The 23,331-nt window shown below is 43.2% G+C and overlaps 1 protein-coding gene across 1 annotated transcript in view; it reads right to left on the reverse strand.

Annotated features, from left to right (window-relative positions):
- PDSS1 (decaprenyl diphosphate synthase subunit 1) overlaps window positions 1–18,461 on the reverse strand; it is a 41,211-nt gene extending 22,750 nt beyond the window's left edge. The window contains exons 1-5 of the mRNA XM_082647276.1: window positions 18,356–18,461; window positions 15,608–15,738; window positions 6,707–6,848; window positions 2,843–2,954; window positions 2,639–2,748 (exon numbers count right to left, since the gene is read on the reverse strand). Of these exons, the coding sequence (XP_082503402.1) occupies window positions 2,639–2,748; window positions 2,843–2,954; window positions 6,707–6,848; window positions 15,608–15,705 (462 nt within the window). The 5' untranslated portion in view covers window positions 15,706–15,738; window positions 18,356–18,461. The remainder of the gene's footprint in view (window positions 1–2,638; window positions 2,749–2,842; window positions 2,955–6,706; window positions 6,849–15,607; window positions 15,739–18,355) is intronic.
- Window positions 18,462–23,331: the final 4,870 nt, after the last annotated feature.

A 23,331-nucleotide genomic window follows, 5' to 3' on the forward strand; every position in this document is an offset into this window, starting at 1 on the left:
CTGCTGTCTGACTGAGTAACACCGGATGGGCCACCCCTCTGGTCTCATTCCCATCAGATTTTCTGGGGAACGAGGCATAGTGTTCATTGGTAAGCTACACAACGTATTTTGCATGACTATGTGTAGAAACAAGGAGCCAATCATCTTTCAAGATTACTTCTATTTTTAACATCAATCAGTGTCCCAAAGCAATCCTAAACAGCCCTCTCTTAATCTTAATACTATTTTCCATTAAATAGCTCTTAGGACAATGAATTATAAGCTATTAAGTTTCCTTCAAATTCCCCTAACATCTTGGAATTCCATTAGTTCTGCTATAATGATTCTGATGTTTAAATTCTCCTTATTCCTTCCTTTTGGCATCTCTAATTTGCTTTGCATGCGTTCTTTCAGAGCTCACGTCTTTGCGTTTTAAGTAGCAAGATTGCACAAACATAGCAATTCTGAATATATAACACCTCTGGAACATCTCTACCCATAGGCACTTAAATATAGAAACTTTTATTCAGAGAGCTCACACTGAGATTCTGCTTTATTATTGCAACAGCTCTGGAGCTTAGGAATAAATCGCATGAAAAGTGGGTAGTTCTGGGGTGATGCCAGCATGCCTCCTAGTGGACAGTATAAAACATTTCATTTTTAACGAGGTTCGGGCCATATTAATATGCAAGTCCACTTTTAACTTGCTGATCTGTGAAGGATGAGGTCCTCTTTATAAGCGAATACACGTGCTATCCTGTCTTGGCTTCCTAAGCAGAGGAGAGTGAATTAACTCTTTCCTTGATGACGTGGCTCCACTTCTGCGGGCCCTTGTAGGACTCAATCACTGAGTGCACTAGTTCATATTCTGGCTCCCATGTCACACTGCTGCCCTGGGCCTGTGTGGACAACGACCCTCAGGTTTTCCAGTTCCAACAGCCCCAGTACCTGCTAGTGCTTCTAACTGCAGTCTCAGGCCTGTGAAGTTGTTACTGAGCTTCCCCTAACACAGTAATGTGCCTTATGAGGATGGGTCTCCATCTTCATGGAGATTTTGGCATCAAAATCCAATGAAGGATTAAGGTCACAGCTTTATGGCCCCCATTTTAAATCAGTTATTCTTTTATTTAGCTTTCTAGTGTCTATCATATTGTTGTCTGTCTCTCTTTTTTTAGAAAGCTACACTCGCAATTTCTTGGAAATAATAATAATAAAAAAAGGAAATGCTCTTTCAATAAAAAGACAAAAATGGCTGAGATTGTGGCCAGCATGTTCTACATAATTCACATTCCTTAGGGTTTCACTTAGGTCTTTTTAGGAAGAAATGTTGCTCTCATTCTTTTCTGGCTTACAGTTACACATTTCTTGACACTTTTCCAAATAGAGGCACTATTGGCAAAGGACTTTTTCACCTGAGAGGCCTGAGAAAAAGCTCTCTTTAACTGTAATTATGGTATAATTATTACATAATTATGTAATTATGTATCATGACAGCAACTGACATTTGGCCCTTAGAAGTCTTCCTTTCTTGTTGCTTTAATTACAAGGGACTCTTACTTGCCCAGTTTTCATCTCATTTATATCTGCTAGGCTGAGAGACAGTCAGATGAACAATTCTATGGAGAGAATTGTCTCTCATTCATGGGCTAGCAGTGAATACCACAGTTTAGTCTACAGATTAAGGATAATACTAACTGATTTTTAAACAGAAAAACTATGCGAAGAGTAGAGGGAAGGCCAAAGAGAAAGCAAGGGGTAAAAAAAGTTATGGTTCACACTCAATTTATACTCGGAAGGAAAATGGCTTGTCTATATTTCATATAACTGGGAGGATCTACTACTCATAAAAAAAGTATATAGAACACTAATACAATCTGATAGTTATATATTTTCTCCCAGGTCAATATTATACTTAAGAACACAGTACTTCATTACTTTTTATATGTAAAACGTAAGAAACAGTGTGTGTGATAATCACAAGAAAAACTAGTTACGATAAGTTGTTCAAAACGTTATACCATTTAGGGACTTCTCTGGTGGCACAGTGGTTAAGAATCTGCCTGCCAATGCAGGGGACACGGGTTTGATCCCTGGTCTCGGAAGATCCCACATGCCGCAGGGCAGCTAAGCCCATGCGCCACAACTACTGAGCCTGCACTCTAGAGCCTACGAGCCACAACTCCTGAGCCCACGTGCCACAACTCCTGAAGCCGGCATGCCTAGAGCCCTTGCTCTGCAACAAGAGAAGCCGCCACAATGAGAAGCCCGTACACCACCCCTGCTCACCGCAACTAGAGAAAGCCCACATGCAGCAACAAAGACCCAACACAGCCAAAAATAATAAATTAATTTTAAAAAATGTTATACCATTTGGAAATTAGATTGGGGACTATATTATAAAGCTTATTTTGATTCAATTCTTGGGAGGAAAGATGAAAAGTTGATGTTTGCATAGCAAAAGAAGACAGCAAAAATGGAATCCTCAGCAGAAGTTCTCCACTGTCTGGGGATGCAATTCTTTTCTCAATGACCTCTTGGGATTTCGGTTACTATTTTAAGGTTCTCCAGTGAAATTTTTTCTAGGAGAATTAACTCCCAAGAAAGAACTAGGAGGTTTGTTTGTTTGTTTTTAACTTGAAAAGAGACAGAACGTACATACTGCTTTACAACTGTTGGCTATCAGACTTGCAGTCTTCTTGAACGTCTTTTCAAGGTAGTGTGCAAATCTTTCATTTTCATTTTCTTTTGACCCGAGCTGAAGAAATTCACCTATAAAAAAGGAAAGTGGTCATGTGAGGGGTTTTTTTTGCTTGGCAAAAAAATAAGATTGAATAAAAAAGAAGAAAAGTCAGAATTAACCTACCACGCACCAAATCTTCAATCACTTGGGTTAAAATAGATACAACAGTTGTATTTCCAATTCGTGCCAGAGCTATCGATGCTGCAGAAAGAATTAAATCACCAGCAAGGACAGCCTAGAAGAGAAGAAAACTTTCAGAGAAAAATATCTGAGCATCGGAGCCAACAATGAAGTTAACTTCTCAGAAGAGAAACAGGATGGGAGGTAGGGAGGGGGTCATCCTGGATATATTTTTCCCCTTCCTCTTCCTCAGCAGGATTACGTTATAATCAGCTACAGATTTGGGATGCTGTTTGAACTGGATGGGCTCTCAGAGATGACCCAGTCTGCCTCTCCAGTTCAGAGCTGAAGAAATGAATGCCTAGAGACGGAAGTACCTGACCCTCTGGCTTCATCCCTAGCCCCAGCAAAATGTCACTGCCTTCATTTAGTTATGCTGGACCATTCGCTCTCCCATCAAACTATGTGGCTGTGCCTTTGCACTTACTGTTTCTTCTGCTCAAAAGAGTCCTTCCCCTTCATCACCTGGCAGACTCATGTGCAGAATTAGCTCAGGCGGCACCTGCAGGAAGTTCACTCAGATCCCTCACTCTGATCTTCTGTGAGCACAGCACCCCTTGGATATTGCTGTCTTCCCACATTTTTCCTATTTACCCAACTCCTAAGAGCATGTAGCGGGAATTATCCAGCCAGTACTTAGTACACACCAGTGCACGGCCCAACCCATGCTTTTCTCAATGAAAACTAAACCAAGGAATCTTGGCTCCAAGTTCAATGCTCTTAGAACGCTATTACACTGCCCCTCATTCCAGGACAAAATATTTTTTTCACTGAACACCAATCAATATTTTCCCAATCTTCTTTAGATTGTGAACAAACGTCTGCATTGTATTTGCAACTAATTATAAGTTATTCATGACCGAATTACATGCTGTACTCAAATACACTAATTTGCATACTTAAAGATATGGATAGGTGTTATAGAGTAGTTATAAATGATAGAGTTTGTGGAATTTGAATCCACAGAATTTGCAACATAACCACATTTTAAGTTTTTTTATTTGTTGTTGTTGTTTTTGTTTTTGGCTGCACCGTGTGGCATGTGGGATCTTAGTTCCCCAACTAGGGACTGAACCCGTGCCCCCTGCAGTGGAAGCGTGGAGTCTTAACTGCTGGACCGCCGGGGAAGTCCCAAGTTTTTATTGTCTGTTAGTTCTCTAGTATCTAAAATTAGTGATGTTCAGTATGTTTACCAACTAGTCATTTTATATAACATATACTGTATAAGGTATCTTGATGTAAATGTAAATATACATTTATAATGTCATTGTAGGACTTTCCTGGTGGCGCAGTGGTTGAGAATCTGCCTGTCAATGCAGGGGACACGGGTTCAATCCCTGTTCCGGGAAGATCCCACGTGCCACGGAGCAACTAAGCCTGTGCGTCACAACTACTGAGCCTGTGCGCCACAACTACTGAGCCTGTGCTCTAGAGCCCACGAGCCACAACTACTGAGCCCATGTGCCCCAACTACTGAAGCCCGCACATCTAGAGCCCATGCTCTGTGACAAGAGAAGCCACTGCAATGAGAAGCCTGCCCACCGCAATGAAGAGTAGCCCCCACTCGCCGCAACTAGAGAAAGCCCACACGCAGCAACGAAGACCCAATGCAGCCAAAAATAAATAAAATAAAAAATATAAAGTTATTGTACACATTATGATTTATAGGTACACACACATCCATCATCCACCCTACATCATTAGCAGCTGAGGGCTCAGGATCCCTAGGCTTTTGCCTCTTTCCTCTCCTGGCCCTGGGGATCCCAGAGGCCAAAAGCTTCCAGCATTTGGAACTAAAGCTGCCACATTGGGGATGGCTGGGGTGAGGGGTTAAGGGAAAGAAGGGATAGGGACTCAGACAGGGGAATGAGGGTTCATGGAGGAGGTGCTGTACGAATGGATTTTTATTGGTAACACAGCAGTTTTGTTTGACGGGCAAAAAAGGGGAGACTAGCAGGTGGCCCCATGCAGGGCAGACCAGCCTTGCAGCTGAAAGAGGCAGGTGACAGTGTAAACAGTCTTCCAAAGGAGGCCCCCGGGACTTTTCTGGTGGCGCAGTGGTTAAGAATCTGCCTGCCAATTCAGGGGACACGGGTTCGAGCCCTGGTCCGGGAAGATCCCACATGCCGTGGAGCAACTAAGCCCATGTGCCACAACTACTGAGCCTGTGCTCTAGAGCCCGCAAGCCACAACTACTGAAGCCTGCGCGCCTAGAGCCCGTGCTCCACAACAAGCCACCGCAATGAGAAGCCCAAGCACCGCGTTGAAGAGTATCCCCCGCTCACCGCAACTAGAGAAAGCCCGCGCGCAGCAACAAAGACCCAACGCAGCCATAAATAAATAAACAAATTAATGAATTAATTAATAATAATAAAAAAAGGATGGGGGACCCCAACAGCAGAGGCAGTCACAAGAGGGGACCAGTCAGGAGAAAAATCTTAACTTGTTCACTTAATCCTCCCCCTTTGCCCAAGGGCTCAAGTATAAAGCTTTAAGGACAGGCTCTGAAAACAGACACAGCAGACTGCAGGACATGTCATAGAGTTACCCAGGGCCTCCCCAAAATGAAACTCCACCCTTTTTTACCAACATTCTGATGTATAGAATTCTGTCAATAGGACACAAAACCTTTTCATCTAAAATCGGAAATAAAAAGATTTAACAAAATCATGTGCGCTAAAGAAAAACCAGCATGTAAAGATAATAATGAAGGTATATTTTTTCTTTGAATACGATTAGAAAACAGGTGGGAACCAGGTATTACAGACATGTGAGGGCGGGGAAGGTATGGAGAAGGAAAACTCATTCACATTAATGTTTTGTTTGTGCTTCAAATGGGCAGGATGGCCAAGGGAAGGGCATGTGTGGCGGGAGATGCCTGCTCCCAGAAGGCCCGTGGGTCTTCCCTTTTATTTGCTGAATTTTATCCCCTTCCTCAACCCATGATTTAAACATCCTTAAACAAGATGCCACATTCTACACACCCCCTTCAAGAAATGCTAATAAAATAACGTGGAAATATGCTTTAAAATATACATGAACTATTCAATTATAAAGCTTCTATTTAAAAAGGTAAAAATTTCATGGGAGAACAGTATCCCTCTGAGATTGATACAGATGTGTATGAATATGTGTGTGTATATATGTGTGTATATTTATACATATACATATATATATATATATTAGTTTTGTTTATTTACTTGTCTTGAAACTCTTGCATGTGGCAGTTAGTAAATGGTTAAACAATTAAAGTGAATCTGAGTAATGTAAGCCCCAAAGTAAAAGGTGTGATTCCTCATGAAATATGCTTTTTGGATAACTACAAAAATCTCCTTCCTTAACCAAATTCTTATATAAAACTGTGAAGAAGCAGAAACACTAAGTTTAGTTTTCTGTGCTGTTATCCATGATCAAACATCTATATATGTTTGATCAAACATCTATATATGTCTGGTATACAGACCAGACATGAAAACTATTTTGAAAGCTGGAAGACCACATTTGATGAAGCATTTTTTTTTTTGCGGTAGGCCTGTCACTGTCGTGGCCTCTCCCGTTGCGGAGCACAGGCTCTGGACGCGCAGGCTCAGCGGCCATGGCTCACGGGCCCAGCCGCTCCGCGGCATGTGGGATCTTCCTGGACCGGGGCACGAACCCGTGTCCCCTGCATCGGCAGGCGGACTCTCAACCACTGCGCCACCAGGGAAGCCCATATTTTACTTTTTAATGAGACAAATCTGGAAAATAAATGCAATCCAAAGAGTATGGGATTTAATAAGAAAGATTTAAAAAACCAAAAAGCCATACCTTCTTTTCACCCCAGATCTTATTAACTGTGTGTTTTCCTCTTCGGGAACTTGCATCATCAATGACATCATCATGGACCAGGCTGGCAGTGTGGATCATTTCTGCAATTAAGGCTATGGCACGCTGGCTTGCTTGCACATTTCTAGTTAACAGAAAGCAATGCTTTTTAACAGAGACACCGCCTATAACCTTCTCAGCAATCATCTTGTGAAAATTGGACATCGGATCTAGGATAAAGAATTTTATTTCTCTAAGAGAAACTATATAAAAACTTTGGCTTCCCTACACAGCCAATTCTATCATTTGGAGAACATTTTAAAAATGCACAAGATACCCTGTACCAAGATTATGTTTTTGGGACACCACACTAAGAAGTAGAATTTGTATAATTAACAACAAAAAAAGGATGAACACCTGAGATGTCTGGGTATCTGGCTGAAGAATCATCGTTATGTCCTATAACAGTGGTCTTGGTCAGTTGGTCAAGTTTACAGTTAGGTTACAATTAAATTTCAGGGGTGGATGGGGAAGATGGGTGAAGAGCATTCTAAAGAAGTGTATGAAAGAACCAACGGTCACTGTGTTCAAAGCTTTTAATAATGTCTTAAATATTTAGTAAGAAGACCTTGATAACCAAGAGAGCTGGAATTCATAATTCCAATTGGCTATTGATATTGGTTACCAATATGAATTGATAATTCATATTGGAATATGAATTCCAATCCAAATTTAACCTGTGCATTAGAAATTTAAACTTTCATTTTCCAGATTTAACACAAAATACAGGAGAAACATTCCCAAGAAGATACTTGGATGCGACTTTTACAGTTAAAAGGGAACCCCAATTTCTTTTTAATCATCATTATTCTCACCATCATCATCTATGGGAATTTAAAAAAACTGAATTTTAAGAAAATCAAACTGGAGAAATAACCAACTGAATTTTCTGAATCTAACACAGAAGCCTGGCTCAAACACACGCTAACTAAATGTTTTATTTATTCCTATAGCTTACTTTTCAAATATCACCACGTTCTCTCTTAGAAGGAAGAAAAGAGAGAGGGATACTGAAATGTGGCTTTTTTTCTTTAAGAACCTAATCTGAACATCTGCAAAAGCCAGTGCTCATTCTAATTCCTCAGATCCAGCAGAAAGCCATGAAAAATGAAGTATAACTAACATTAAAGATGCTGGAATTTAACTACAAACACTAAATCAGCCTGAAGACTATCTTCCCGTCTTGCTTGAAATGCAATTTTAAAATATGGTGCTTTACCAGCAACTCTTACTTAAGATTTTTAGAACTAAACCTCAGAATCTTCCAACTGCTTTTAGCCCAGAAATCAACTGTAAAGTGCTGCTCGTTCTTTATTAATGTCACAATTGTAACAGTTCTAAACACTTCTGGATCACAACACATTCTTCTGAGGAGGGAGAAGTAAAGAAACAGAGGGGAGGGACAAATCATCCTGTAAAACTACTTTAGTTTATGAGAAAATGGAGCTTTGGATGGCTTCCAAGAGCTTGTTCTGAATCCTTCTGTGAGAAACTCACAGACCCTATAGAAGGAAGCTTGGACCTTAAGTATTTTTCAGGTAAATTTACTGGATCCTGTCTTAATGCACAAGAAAAGATGTAGACTTTTACCGTTGTTTTTTACATAAATAGAAAGACTATTTCTTTAGAACATTTTCTCAATGAATTTCAGTCTGATGAAATATACACTTGCTACTCATTAATAGTAGATTTTACCTTAAACAACTGGTAAGACCTCTAAGCCTTTCTCATGTATTTAGAGGTCGGGCACCACTTCCGTTATCACAAACTACGTCAGCAGGCAGGGGTCCTGCTGGGAAGCTGCAGTAAAATGGCAGTACTCACTGAGACACTGGAGTTTTTTGTAATTTGAAGATATTAAAACAAAGATTTCTTAAAATATCTTGAAATTTCATAGACTACATATATGTAAAAATGCCTTTTCTACGGCTAAATTGATGAAATCAGGATTCTTGCTTAGAAAGTTATTTGGCATCGTGACACAGCCCCTACATAGGATAACCATCACATTTTAGACGCTTTATCATTTTACCTGATGTACTTTTTCCTGCACAATTAGCCTTTAACATGTGCCAGCTTCTATCTGGAAAATACTGTCACTACGTATCCACAGTACAGCATAATGGTCTGCAACCCAAATTTACAGATCACAGAAACAACTCACACTGTTTTGAAGATGAAATCTTCGAAGTACCGAACTGAGTCATGCCTTCAAAAAACTGGGCATCATGTCTACTTCCTGCTGTGAAAGAGCTGCCACACTTTCCCAACTTCTGGGAGAGGTGCTAAGAAAAACCAGTCAGGCGAGACAGCAGGAGAAAATGAGGCCCCGAGTCTGAGTCTCGAAAGGTGGCTCTGTCCTCCATCCTTCACACCTGCAAGAGCGTGCGATGACTCAGCCAGCCCCTCACAACAGTCAGGTTTTTCCCTCTTCATTAGATTTCAAACAACATTTTTATAATGAATAATTTCAAGCACAGACGGAAACAGATGGAATAATATAATGACCCCCCACATACCCTTCACCAAGCTCACATGTGATTTAAATAAAATGCTTTTTCCTCCTATTCATACTGATATATAATGCCAAGTCTTAAAGAAATGACAAGTAAACCCCCAGTGTGGGAAAACTGTCTCCAAAAAGAAAGTCAAACCTTATCAATGGGTTACCTTGATTTGCAACAACTGAGGGAAGCAGAAGAATTTAAATAGTAAATGTGGTTTCACTCTAACCGAGACAGAGAAGCTTCTATTCCCAAAGCTACAGAGGTTGTATAAAGACCAGAGTTCTCAGCTGGGTTACAGAAGGCTGTTTCTATTTCCCAATGTTCTTCTGTTTATTTTCTTCTGCCAATTCTAAACAGAAGCGTTTCACTTTGTTTGTGAGAACTCTGACAAGATTAGTGTTTCTTAAATATCATCTCTTGCCCACTGTGTCAAAATCAATACTCTTGAAAATACAGACTGAAAATTCCTTAGACTTAGGAACTGGGATCCCTCATGATGGGGCTCAGGAACTGGCATTCTGAAGCAGCAGTCCTGGTGATTCTGACACACAAAGTTGGGGACATGCTGCTCTGTAAGTGGGGTATTCGCCTGACTGACTGCAAGCCCCAAACGGAAGCTTCTCCTGAGAAGGGATTTGACACAAGCTCAGCCTCTGCTGCCCCCCTGCAGCCCCGCCTCTAAACCGCAGGCATGACCTGAAACTTGGGGGCCCACTTTAAAGGTCTTATGCCAACGACTCCCCAAGTCTCTTCGGAGCTGGAGGGCAGGAGGTCTCCCCTGTTCTGAAAGGCACAGTCATGGGAGGGTGACTTCCTCTTCTCTGACACTTCGCATCATCTCGAGTTTTAAAGGCACGAATGAACACTTTATCAGTTTGGTACTGAAGAACTCTCTAGTTAAAATGCAAACAAAGTCTCTCTCTGTCTGTCTCTAAAATTCTTCAGGATGTGAACTGCATCTCCTAGTTGTTACCTGATAAAAGTACACACTTGTGTACCTGATAAAAGTACACAAGTTTTCAGTATGCTGAACAATATATCCACGTCACTTAAGATTCTATCTTTATCTGCCACTGAGCTGACTTGCTACAAGTTTGGGTCCCTCAACTACTGACACTGTGGAAAGTGTTCAGCTCCCCCCTGGGTCTGCGCTGCCAGATCTGGTGCATCCGGAAGCGGTACCTCCAGAGGGAGAGAAAAGTCCCAGCAGGCACACTCTCCACACTCGTGCGATATGATGTGAACGATGGGGTTTGTCCCAGTTTCCTGTGGCCCGGTGACAAAACACCACAAACTTGGTGGTTTAAATCAGTAGAAATTCTGCCACAGTTCTGGAGACCACAAGTCCAAAAGCATTTTCCCTGAACTGAGATGGAGGTATCGGCAAGGCCAGGCTTCCTGCAGAGTCTCAAGGAGAGAATTCTTTCCTCGCTCCTTCCAGTTGTGCTGGCTGCTGGAGGGCCTTAGTTTGTGGCTACAAGCTTGAAGCAGCCACCTTCAAGTCTCTCCCCTCCATCTTCACACGGCCTTCTCTTCTGTTACGGCAATCTCCCTCTGCCTCCCTCTTTAGGGATACAAATGACTGCATTTCCGGCCCATCAGATAATCCAGGATGATATCCCCATTTCAAGATCCTTAACTTAAGCACATCTGCAAAGACCCTTTTCTTGCCATATGATGTAACACTTACAGGTCCCAAGGATTAGGACGTGCATACTTTTGTGGGGCCATTTTTCAGCCTAACACAGTTTCTTACTTTCACCATCCTCCTCTGCTGATGCACAAATGTTTCCTTTTCAGTGATCTGATTCTTAAAATTACTTGATTTTACTTCATCTGTCTAAAATCTTGTTTCTCCACATTACTGACACGACCTTGAAGTGTCTCCCCTTCCGCAGCGGCGTCCAGGTTGAACGCGGGGGACGGAAGGCGTTCCTGCCCACCCCTCACTCTCGCTTCTCATCCTCGGCCCAATATTTCTGTTCCCTGGCCTCTGCCCCCAGCCACTGCGGTCTTGTTCCCTTTCCCTGTATTCCTTACTGGCACACTGATGCATGAACATCAAAGGTGCCTTCCTTCTAAGGGACAGCAGAGTACAGGGGGGATACCTGTGAGCTCCAACTTGCCTAGCACGTCATTTTCCTTGGTCACTGGCCATTCACCTTTGAAAACCCAAACAAGCGCACCAGACTACAGTGGAGACTGCCTTTCTTTGGAGGGAAGAGCGGTTTTAAGCTTGATCCTAACGGTAATGAATCCATCAGCAGTTTTAGTATCAAGAAAAATTAACTGACATTCAAGAGCAGCAGCTCCTGAATCTTTCAGATTTATATCCAGATAAAAACAGATGTCTGCAAAGTTGCATCGTAAATGATGCAGGATTCATGCTCCTGGTTATTTTCTTGCCACTGAAGAAACACTGCATTTTGGAAGCCCTGGACATGTGGAGAGTGACTCCATGATGATATCTCAGACCTGCAGCTTATCCAGGCTGGCTTTCTCCACAGGATCCAGGGTGCAAAAGAATAATGCAGCATTTGGGTTTTTTAAATTGAGCACAGCTGATGAACGTGTAGACGTTGATTCCTTCAGTGATAGAATCAGCCTCCCCCTGGGTGGTGGGAGCCAACGAGTGAGCACACACCATGTTCAAAGCCCCATAGCCGCCTTGCTCTCAATGATGTTCCCCTTAGGCTTGGGCCTGACCTCACCCATGAAATGGACAACCACCTGGTTATCAAAGCCTCCTCTACCTCAGCAGGTATCCCTTATCACAGACTTTACATCAAGATCCATTTTAATTGAGTATGGACACATCAAGAGTGCCATCTCCTAGGTTAAAGACAAAAATATTTCTCGTGGCACCAAGCTTCCTAACCCATAAGCCGCCGCAGCAGTAGCTGGCTCAATGATGCAGAACACACAGAAACCAAGAATGGTTCCAGAGTCGTTAGCGGCCTGACTCTAGGAATCATTCATGTGAGCTGGTGCTGTGATGATGACTGTTTTGTTAGTTTCCCTAGAGTAAGTTTTTGTAGTTTCCTTTGTCTTTATGACAATCACAAAAGTTACTTCCTCTGAATTTAAGAGTTTTATCGCATTTGGAAGCTTGACCTATTTACTAATGTGAAAACTGCATCTTATCTGTTCTATCTAATCAAATGTCTGGCTTTGTAAACTAGACTAGTGGGATTCAATGCCACTTGACTATTTGTACAGTCAAGATCAACAGATCTGTGCCCAATGTAACTTGAGTAGGCCTGTTATCCTAATCACTGGCAGTGATATCCACTTTCCAGTGCCAGAAGATTTCCACGAGAAACTGATGGTGTCAAGACTGATGATAAGAACAGGTGCCTTCAGTGAGGTCTCTGAGTAGGACAGGTTTGGCTTGTTTGAGAAGAGACACTAATTGTGTTGTGGTCAATAAGTAGAGCAATTTCATAGAATCTATTCTTTATAAAGCTCAGTTCTGACTTGGATTCTTTGATAAGGTAAGTTCTGACCCACAGGTAGTTGGGTTTTGCTGCACTCTGTTGAGGGTTGGGTTCTTGGGAAAGCACTCTCACGTTTAAAGTACAGAATGTCTACTCAGAAATGCCCTTGGGATCAACACCTGAGGGAGGGGGAGGAGACAAGAGGATAGGGTAGAGGGAGAAGTTTCTGCAGTGCAGGCCCATCCAGAGCCGCAGCCACTCCGTCGTGTGCTCTGGAGCTAGAATGGCCCTTCATCTGTCAGTCCCTGGATGTGGACTGGCTAAGGTGAGAGGATTCTCTGCAGCCGGGGAAACCCTTGAAGAGGCTGCGAACTGAAGGCTCTCCACCAGCAACACTGGCCCAGGAGCTGGGGCAAAGGGTCCTTCAGGGAAGGGGGATCTGGGCAGCGTGGCTCAGAATCCACCACAACTCTGTTTTCTGGACCTTTCAAGTCTGATTATCTGTTGTATGCATCCTACCTTACCTGACCAGGTACTGTAGTTATCAGGATACACAGAAGAAAAATAAAGATGAAGCCTTAAGGTTTTGGGGGCCATATTACCCTTTAAGAATATGCTATAAGCCATGTATACCTTTGCGTGCAAACATATGAAAATTTCTGCACACAACTCTAAGGGGGTCACAGACCCCCCACCCCCACCCCAGCTTTCACGGACCTCAGGTTAAGAACTCCCAGTGAAGTGATCTAGCAGGGAACACATAATGGACGACGGAAAAGCTTAATACAGGAAAAAGAGAAACTCAGTAGAAGGTAGTTCCCCCACCCCCCATTTCTTAAGGTATCTGTTCTATTCTGTTTTCCAAAATCCCCTCCAGGATTACTGTTAACCTATTTAATACACATCTCAGAAGCAAGACGATGATGTCTAATAAGCCTTAGAGGAGCCATTAAACTGTGACTGTCAAATGATGAAGCAGGCCTCTCGCAATTCTGCCAACACCAACAAGCAGGCAGGTGAAGTAGTGGAACGGCTGCTGGTGGCATCAGCTAGAAACAGAGGCCTGCGTGGTCCTGCCCAGAATCTTTTACCTTTGCCCCACATGGCTCTAAACCTCTTTCAGCAAGCAAAATCACAAATGGCCCAGGCCCTCCCCCCATTCCCCACCCCCTCTTGCTTTAAGTGGCTTGGAAGTTAACAGCTCAATATTTGGCCTATTAAGAGCCTGATCCAAAAGGGTCCTTAGGAAGTAAGTATTCTCAAGAAGCTGGGGCTTGGAGAATAATATCGTTAGGCTACTGTACCACCCAAATGCACGCCACAGTCACGACTCACATCCTGATGCCTCCATACTGTGCCTTCAGCAAGCCCTAAGCTGTAGCCAGAACATCCCCGGAGAAGGGAGAATTGAACTTCCTTTTCTTTAAACCAGCAATGCCTTTTCTGGGTATATAGTCTCCCATTTTTTTTCTGCAAACAACAGTTTATACAGTTTCAATGAGGTAAATTGAAGACTGACTCTGGGGATAACAGCTGACAGGATTTAAGGTGAGCAATGCAGAATATTTTCCTTCCCTTGTTTTCTGTGAGGGTGATGAACCGTATTGTTAATCTGAGAAATTAAAAATATAAACACACACTATCTCTAGACCAGTGGTTCTCAATCAGGGACGATTCTGCTCCTCCGGGGACATCTAGCAATGTCTGGAGAAATTTCTTGGTCATCATCAACTAGGGGAGGGGCTGCCAAACACCCTGCAAGACAGCTAACAGTCCCCGCGGCAAAGAATTATCTGGCCCTGAATGTCAGCAGAGTCACAGCTGAGAAACCCAGTTCTAGACCACGTGAGAGGTATTTCAAGTTTGGTTCAGAGGGAGCATTTCTGCTGCCCTGCCTTCCGGCAAGGTGAAAGTGGTCCTGATGATGGGAAAATGGTCACTGCCAGAGATTTCACTGCTTGTTCAAACTATACTGTGAGCACTTGGAAAGTCTCAGGGTAAGTGGGAGGCACCCATGAGCATGGAATCATATCGTGGAGCTGGATAGGCACAGCAGCGGGGCACAAACGGCTGCGGGCAGAGGCAAGCATGTGCTAAGAAGCAACATCTGACACTCATTCTGACAGCAACCTTAAATTTAGTGCTGGCAAACCTTAGGCATTCCTTAAAGTGCTATCTACAGAGAAAAGGGAATGTAATGCAAATGTTCAACACTAGGGAAATGTATGAGTCTATTACTGTCTACTGGAGGTTTTATCAATAGATTACATGATGTAACAAAAAAAATTATGAAAACACTCCAGTAACATGGCAAAGAGTCTAAAAAATAATGGCAATGGGTCCATTGTCGTTTTCCTTTAATATTAAAACACTGCAGTTGTTTTAATATTTGAAAAATTTATACATATTTGAAACATAGAAGGTGAAGACCGATAGTCAAAATGCCTTCTTTTAAGAAGATTTTTCTTTGGCACGTTTCCAAAGGCCACAGGAAGTCAGGCCCTGCAGTGGGTGTGGTGCCCAGAATCCAGGCCTAACTCATGACTTTATAACCATCAACCTTTGGACTAATGGCCCCGTGTGTACAATGATTACAAGTATGCATACATCCTGGTATTCTTTACTTCTGAATGAGAAAACTCAATGTGGCTTTGAAAATTCTTTCCAAAATGTTTATTTGCAGCTGAAGTTGTTCTTCCACAGATACTGAAAAGCATGGAAAAGGAAGATGCCCAGACTAGACTCCAGGGTGACCTTGGGAACACAAAGCTAGAAACTAACTACCACAAAGTGAATTCTCAAATACATGCTACTTCTTAAACAGGAGATTAAACAGTAACCTTGGGAAGGAAGGTTTGCCAAATATAAAACCAATAAAGGGGAGAAAGTAAATAACTCACCGGGAGTTATTATGATGAATATTACAGGCTCGGGCCATTAGCACCACAATGATTGGTCGAAAGGCTTTTCCTTTTCCATCAAAGTAGTATTCACACATATCCTTAAGTTCTGTTGTAGATATGAATAGTTCCTGAAACAAAGTTTCTCTGTGTCAATACAGCATCATAACTGCACAGTCAGTGGGATTTCTTTCACAAAACTTTGATTTTAGTGTATTCATTTCAACTGAGAAATTCAACACTCAGTAGGAAGCGGTTCCAATGTTGTGTGGCCATAAAGCTGGCTGTGTGTGGCTGGGCCACAAGCAATGCCTGGCTCGCCCCCAGGGGCCTCAGTGCTGGGGTGGGCACTGCTGCCGCCCCATGACTCCAAGAGACAGCAGATTGGGGGAGGAAAGCACCAGATGGCCAGTGACAGCTGGAGAGAGAAAGAAACAGGGCTGGTTGCAGCTTGGAAGATGGAGGGGAGAGGACAAATATGGGGAGTGTAGGAGCCAATGAAGCAGGAGGTCAGTGGGTATCGGGCTGGAAGACGAGACGTGGCCAGAAAGAAGAGCAGGGGTCAGAGTCTGGCTCAGCCGTTACTTAGCCACACAAGCCAAAGGTTCATAGGGAAAGTGTAAGACATGGTTTACCTGATGGCAAGGAGCTTCCAATTGAGTTGGGAAAGCAAAATTTTAAAAAATGTGAAATATTCAGTGAATAATATGGTGGTAACTTGAACAATGCCGTACGTTAAGTGCATTAAAGTTCAAAGAATGGAGAGATCAGTGTGGACGAGAAAAACTGAACATTTCATGGAGGAGATAAGCTTTGACTGGGGATTACAGGATAAGTAGGATTTTGATATCTGAAGAGGAGGGAGAGCCTTCCTGGTGATGGGCATGTGTGTTTACTGTATCTGTCCCTCAGGGACTTGCTGGAGAGAACCAGAGCTTATGCCCTGGGAGCAATGGGAGCTACAAATGGACCCAAAGGACCTTCAGCAGGGCTCAAGTGAACACGGTCCAGCAGGCCAGCCACTCACTCCCTCAGTTACTGACTCAGTGCCAAGGACGATAATAAACGCAGAGGTTTCAAAGATAAATAGGACGGCCCCTTGCCTACAGGCAGCTCAGAGTCTAGATGGGGGAAGGAAAACAACATTGCGGGGGGACTGCTGTCACGGAGGTAAGTGCAGCTGCTCTGGGAGCACAACGGGGGCGTCTCTGGCTCAGGCTGAGGGCGGGAGGAGGGCAGGGCTGGGGACTGAAGGCAAGAGGCAGACGAGACGAGGAGGGTGTGGAGGGGAAGAGGAGGCTGCATCGAGGATCCTTTCCGGGTTCCTGGGTGGCAGCCTCCAATCAACAGGACAAACAAGAGAAAAAACAATCTGTAGGAAAAGGCAGAGCTTCAGATCTGCCAAGTGCGAGACAGTCACGGACATGCCAGGGAGCTGCACAGTGAGCAAAGTTTAGGAGAGAAAATTCCATCTGGACTGGAGGTATTATGTGGGACTCATGAGCATGGGAATGGGTAAACTGAAGACAGAGAGAGAAGAGGAGCCGACAGAACCCCAGGGACGGCACAATTAATAGGGGTGGGGTGGAGGGGACAGAGAGGAACCCAGGAAGCTGACTGAAGGATGGCCTAAGAGTCAGGAGGACGAGCAGAGTGCAGAAGCCAAGAGGTGGGTTTCACAGAGGGGGCTGTGGGGAACAGTGTCCAATGTTCAAAGAGCCCGGGAAGATACAAACCAGCAGTGCCCACTGGATTTGGTGGAGGGAAGCAAAGTCAGTTTCAGAGGAGAGGCTGGAAAGGAAGGCACAGTGCGATGGCGGAGCAGTGGTGAAGGGGCAAAAGAGAGAGAGAGGCCAAGAATACTGGAAGGGAAGGGGTAGGAGGACACAGGGTCAAGGGATGGTCCTTTAAAAGACAAACAGGAAGAAACTGGAGCATCCAAAATGGATCTGAAAGAGAATGAGTCTGCAGATAGACAGGAGAACAGGGAATTGCAGGAGGAGTTCCTAGGGCCCCGAGGAGGCAGAGGGGATGGGACTTAACCAGAGGTACAGGGACGAAGCTGGAAAGGAGGGAACCCTGACTTCACTGAGGTGGGAGGGGAGGAGGCCGGCATGCAGCAGTGTGGGCTGCAAACGGCCCAGAGCAGGCGTTCAGGGAGTTCCTCCTTCATGGCCTCTGCTTGGTCCACTGGACAGGAAGTGGTGGAAACAGGAGAGTCGGGTGGGGGCTGCAGGGGCAAAGTGCAGAACCTTGAAACGGGAAGGAAGCTGACCAGGGGCACGTGAACATTTCTGGGCAGCATCTGAGAATCCACGTGAGGCTGGGGGCCACTGAAAATTTTGGGAAAAGAATGCTTAGCGAAGAAAGCCCTATTTGGGTCAGCCTGGCACTGATATTCAAAACCCGACAGGAAGACAGTAGCAGGAGTCACCGGAGGCTTCATAGCCTCACCAGGCCTGGAGCACGGGATGGATTTGGCAAGGAAAGGTTAGATGACTCTTTGGACGTGTACCTGCTGCCTGTACCTTTTTTTTCGGTTTCCCAATTCTGCCATCACCCCCCTCTGGACAGTAACTTGCATTGCATCCTCCACGATGCCCCACACTTGTTGCTCAAGAAACATTTGAAACCTGACATTTGGGAATCAAATCTGCAACAGCACGGCACACATGTGAAAACCTGCACTGTTTGCTCATAATTCTAAGAAATCAACATTACTTTACAGCATCGTCAAAAATATCTTACCTTCCTGATGTCCTCGTACAGACCTTTCAAGTCTCTCCAGCCAAGGTTAAAAGGATCAGTGTATTTCTCACCGCTCCGTGTTCTACTACAGCAGCACACTGCTGGCGTCACGTGATGGAACCTGGAGAGGCAGAAATGCACACAGTGGAAGACTGAGCGTTACTTTACTGAGATAACTTCACTTTTAAGTAAGAATTATACAGACCTATGCATATATATACAGCAGAGTATGATGATGGAAAATTTAAGCCCAGATACTTGCTGGAAATTAAGTATGAATATAAAAAGGTCATTATAATTTAGAAAAACATAACAGAATTCTGATCTTGCTCAACAATACATCAATTTTTATAACCAGGACCCTGGGAACCCACAAAATCAAAGAAATATAAACCATGTTCATTGTGTTCTGAGTTTAAATTTTATACAGTTGGGCCTCCATACCTATGGGTTCCGCATCTGCGGATCCAACCAACCTCGAACTGAAAAAAAATATTTATATATATAAAAATATATATTTATATATATAAATATATAAACTCATAAAATTCCAGAAAGTTTCAAAAAACGAAATTTGAATTTGCCATGCTTGGTAACTATTTACACAGCATTTACATTGTATTTACAACAATTTGCACAGCATTTACATTGTATTAGGTATTATAAGTCACCTAGAGATGATTTAAAGTATATGGGATGAGGGGCTTCCCTGGTGGCACAGTGGTTAACAATCTGCCTGCCAATGCAGGGGACACAGGTTTGAGCCCTGGTCCGGGAAGATCCCACATGCTGCGGAGCAACTAAGCCCACGAGCCTGTGCTCTAGAGCCCGTGAGCCACAACTACTGAGCCCATGTGCCACAACTACTGAAGCCCTTGTGCCTAGAGCTTATGCTCCGCAACAAGAGAAGTCACCACAATAAGAAGCCCGTGCACTGCAACGAAGAGTAGCCCCCTCTCCCCTCAGCTAGAGAAAGCCAGCACACGTCAACAAAGACCCAACGCAGCCAAAAATATAAATAAATAAATAAATAAATTTAAAGTATATGCGATGGGGACTTCCCTGGTGGTGCAGTGGTTAAGAATCCACCTGCCAATGCAGGGGACAAAGGTTTGATCCCTGGTCCGGGAAGATCTCACATGCTGCGGAGCAACTAAGCCTGTGCGCCACAACTACTGAGCCTGCACTCTAGAGCCCGTGAGCCACAGCTACTGAAGCCCTCATGCCTAGAGCCCATGCTCCGCAACAAGAGATGCCACCGCAATGAGAAGCACATGCACCACAACAAAGAGTAGCCCCCCCCCCGATCGCTGCAACTAGAGAAAGCCCGCGCACAGCAACAAAGACCCAATGCAGCCATAAATAAATAAATGTTCCTTTAAAAAAAATAAAGTATATGGGATGATGTGTGTAGGTTGTATGCAAATATTATAGGACTTGAGCATCCCCAATTTTGGTATCTGAGGTGGGGGCGTGGCTAGAACCAATCCCCCTCCACCATACCAAGGGACAACTGTATTCCCATTTTTTCAAAAGGCAGAGATCACACAGAGCAGATATTGTGGCACTTAGTTAAACAGCATATCCAATTTGTTGGACTAGCCCATCACAATTTAGAATAGAAATTTACTGGCAGTATGGCCAATAATTTTAGTTGCAATACGGATTATAAACTTACCGTGATATACTATACGTATTTGGAAAGGCAGATGTTAAACTCTTCACAAGATTAAAATAGGACATCTATAAAATAAAAGTATTAAGAAACTTGTAAGAATATTTGTGAAAAACTTGTTTATAACACTAGATAAATTAAAACTCCCATAATTTATAATAAAAGTAACCTTTTAGTTGTCCATTTAGACTGCAGACTTTAGAAAAAAATAACAGTTTTCTTTCCTTATTACAAAAGCAATATTCGTCATTACAGAAAATATAAATATAAAAAAGCAGAAAATAAAAAGCATCTATAATCTATCCCTTCCCCCAAAGACTGCTCCATATTCACATCTATCTTTCCAGATCTGAAATTCCCTTCCATTTAGCTAAGAGTGGGCAGAGAATAGTAAGGATTAGTGTTGTTTACACTCTTTTAAAGTCTTAACTTGTTTTAAAACAAAGAATAATCAAGATCCCAAAAGCACCTGCCCAGACAGTGAAAAAGAAAGGATTTCAATGTTAAGGAAGAAATTTACAGTTACACAAACACTGCCTATTTCAAGCCACTGTTCCTGAATATACTTGGAAATGGTACTTCTTGAAAAGTAATGTCAACAAACAAGCAAGCCCAGCAGCACATTTTGATAATATTAATGAGAGATCAAGAACAACAAGAGACGACTTCTAAAGGATTCAGAGGTGGTGCCGACAAATAGTTCCAACAATTATTGTGCACAGCAGTGGGGACCCACAGATACAGCAGCTAACTTGAAGAATTCAGGGACACAGGCATTTCAAAAATTACTAATTTACTAATCTGATGTGTGAAGGGCTCTTACAGAATACTTGAAGAAAATATCTTGACAAAGGATGGATTTAGCAGTAGAAAAAGAAAACGAAGGTAATAAAGCCTTACAATGTGCTTTCACACTATTTGACTCTCACAACTACTTGTTCTTATACAGCCGGGGAACCTGAAATTCAGAAAAGTCTGAAAAACTGGTAATACGGGTATGTTTACAATATATCAAAAGAAAAGAGCACCTACAGCACTGTGTGCATTATGTGATTCCACTAAAAATGTGTACACCCACACACAAAAAATCAGAAAACAGGGTTTAGAAGCATATAAACCAGGCTATTAAAAATCGTTATTTTGGAATAAATAGGATCGTGGGAGCTTTTTGATTTATTCTTTTAAAATTCATATTTTCTGAATTTTCTTTAGTGAACACACCCTGCTTTAGACATACTAAAATGACAATAAAGGTTGACTTTGCCAGGCAGGCAGTGGCCAAAGAAGGCGGTCCTGAGTTCTATTTTCACCATAGCATTATATTCATTAAACCAGTAAGGACATTTATGACACCCCAGGCATTAAAATGTCCTACGGAAAAGAAGTGATAATCCTTTCATTTTACCATTACATGACACTTAACCTACTTCTGTCAGCCTTCATGCGTGAATGATTCACACGAATTTAGGGTTTATTATGATGCTTATTCAGTCTGAGACCTAACCTCTAACTTGGGGTGAAGAGTTAAAATTACACAGCTAGTACAGAGGCTCTTAACTGGGCAGTGCAACAGTGTAGCTTGTTGAAAGCCTGGAAGGTGGATCTTGGCTCAGATCCCAACATTTCCCGGTAGTTACCTTGAGACAGCTTTCTGATAATCTCTACTCACAGAGATGCTAAGATTAATTGAGAGATCATATGTAAGGCTCTTAGCTGTGTACATTTAATATGGTATGTACTCAACCAAGCTGTCTTCTGCTTTAAGAGTACCTTCAGGCGGGCTTCCCTGGTGGCGCAGTGGTTGAGAGCCGATACAGGGCACACGGGTTCGTGGCCCGGTCCGGGAAGATCCCACATGCCGCGGAGCGGCTGGGCCCGTGAGCCATGGCCGCTGAGCCTGCGCATCCGGAGCCTGTGCTCCGCAGCGGGAGAGGCCACAGCAGTGAGAGGCCCGCGTACCGCAAAAAAAAAAAAAAGAGTACCTTCGGGCAATGTTTCCCAAAGTGAGGTTAGAGGTGCTCAGGAGAACAGGAAAGTATTCAAAGGGAGTGGTGTGACCGGAGCCACTTGGTGTGCCACTGCTAGCACAGGCAACAACCATCTCCCAATTCCGATTTTGTGTCTTTCCATCACATATTCTCCCTGAAAGTCAACCTTGCCTCTCATGAAGTTACTTTTTTTAAAAAAGAGAAAATGCTGAGTAAGAATCAAGACATACTGACAAGCGATTTGTTACAATCATATACACACTGGTTTCTGTTCTATTCCAAGATGTTTGAACACTACCAATGAAGAAGTTGAGAGAACATACAAACATCAGGAAAAATGGAGCTGTGCTGGGAGAGACGGGCGTGGCTTTACTGTTGTTGCTCTTCGTCCCCAAGGACTATCAGGCCCTATCGGACTTGAACTAGCCACAACACACCCTCCTGAGGCAGACACCAGAAGGCTCATGTATTTACAGTGAAAAATACCACTGACACTTATCAGAAATACACGGTACTGGCATTACCAGCAAGGCTCCTCCTTGTGGTCATTAAGGCAGACATGGAAGACATCCAGCATATTCTCTCCAGGAAAGCACCCTTTCTGTGGCTAAGATAATTGTTTAATGGGCATGGAATTTAAAAATAAATAAATAAATAAGGAGCATCAAAGAAAAGAAGTATCAGTAGCATCAGTGGTGGGTGCATCCATCTCTCCAAATAACATCCTCATCTGCGGTACTGGAAATATCTGAAGGCTGGCTAGGACAGTACTGAAATGGATCCCAGCAGACTCTCTTTCTCCCATATCTCTCTTTACTGCCTAATCCATAGACTAGCCCAGCGGCCATTCTCTCTCCAAATGTCTATTTTGGATAAGTTGTGATTATGTATGCATATGTATCCCAAAGTAGACATTTAGAAATACTACATATTTCATATTGGGAAATGGTCTTTGATGGACACGGAAGAGTCCTAAATTCAAATAAACTTTAAAAAAAAATGAGCCTGGAGGATGAGAGGAGAACACATACAATTACTATGCGACCGGAGAAGTCTCTAAAAGGACAGTGAGTCCACAGGCCTTGCGTGGTTATGCTTACCAGTACGAGCCTAGCCTGTGGTACGCCAGGAATTAATCACTACAAAGTGCGGCAAAGGACTCACAGAGCCATAGAAACTTGTCAATACACAGGAGCTAAACTGACCGGAAAGGGAGAAAAATGAGATGGAGTCCAAAGGCAGCAGGGGAGAGCGTCAGGGAGTCACGGTTAGTGCTCAGATTCTGACTCTGCTTCAAGAAGTCATAGGTCGAT

Source organism: Grampus griseus (genome assembly GCF_964374135.1).
Source record: "Grampus griseus genome assembly, chromosome: 2".
Lineage (NCBI taxonomy): Eukaryota > Metazoa > Chordata > Mammalia > Artiodactyla > Delphinidae > Grampus > Grampus griseus.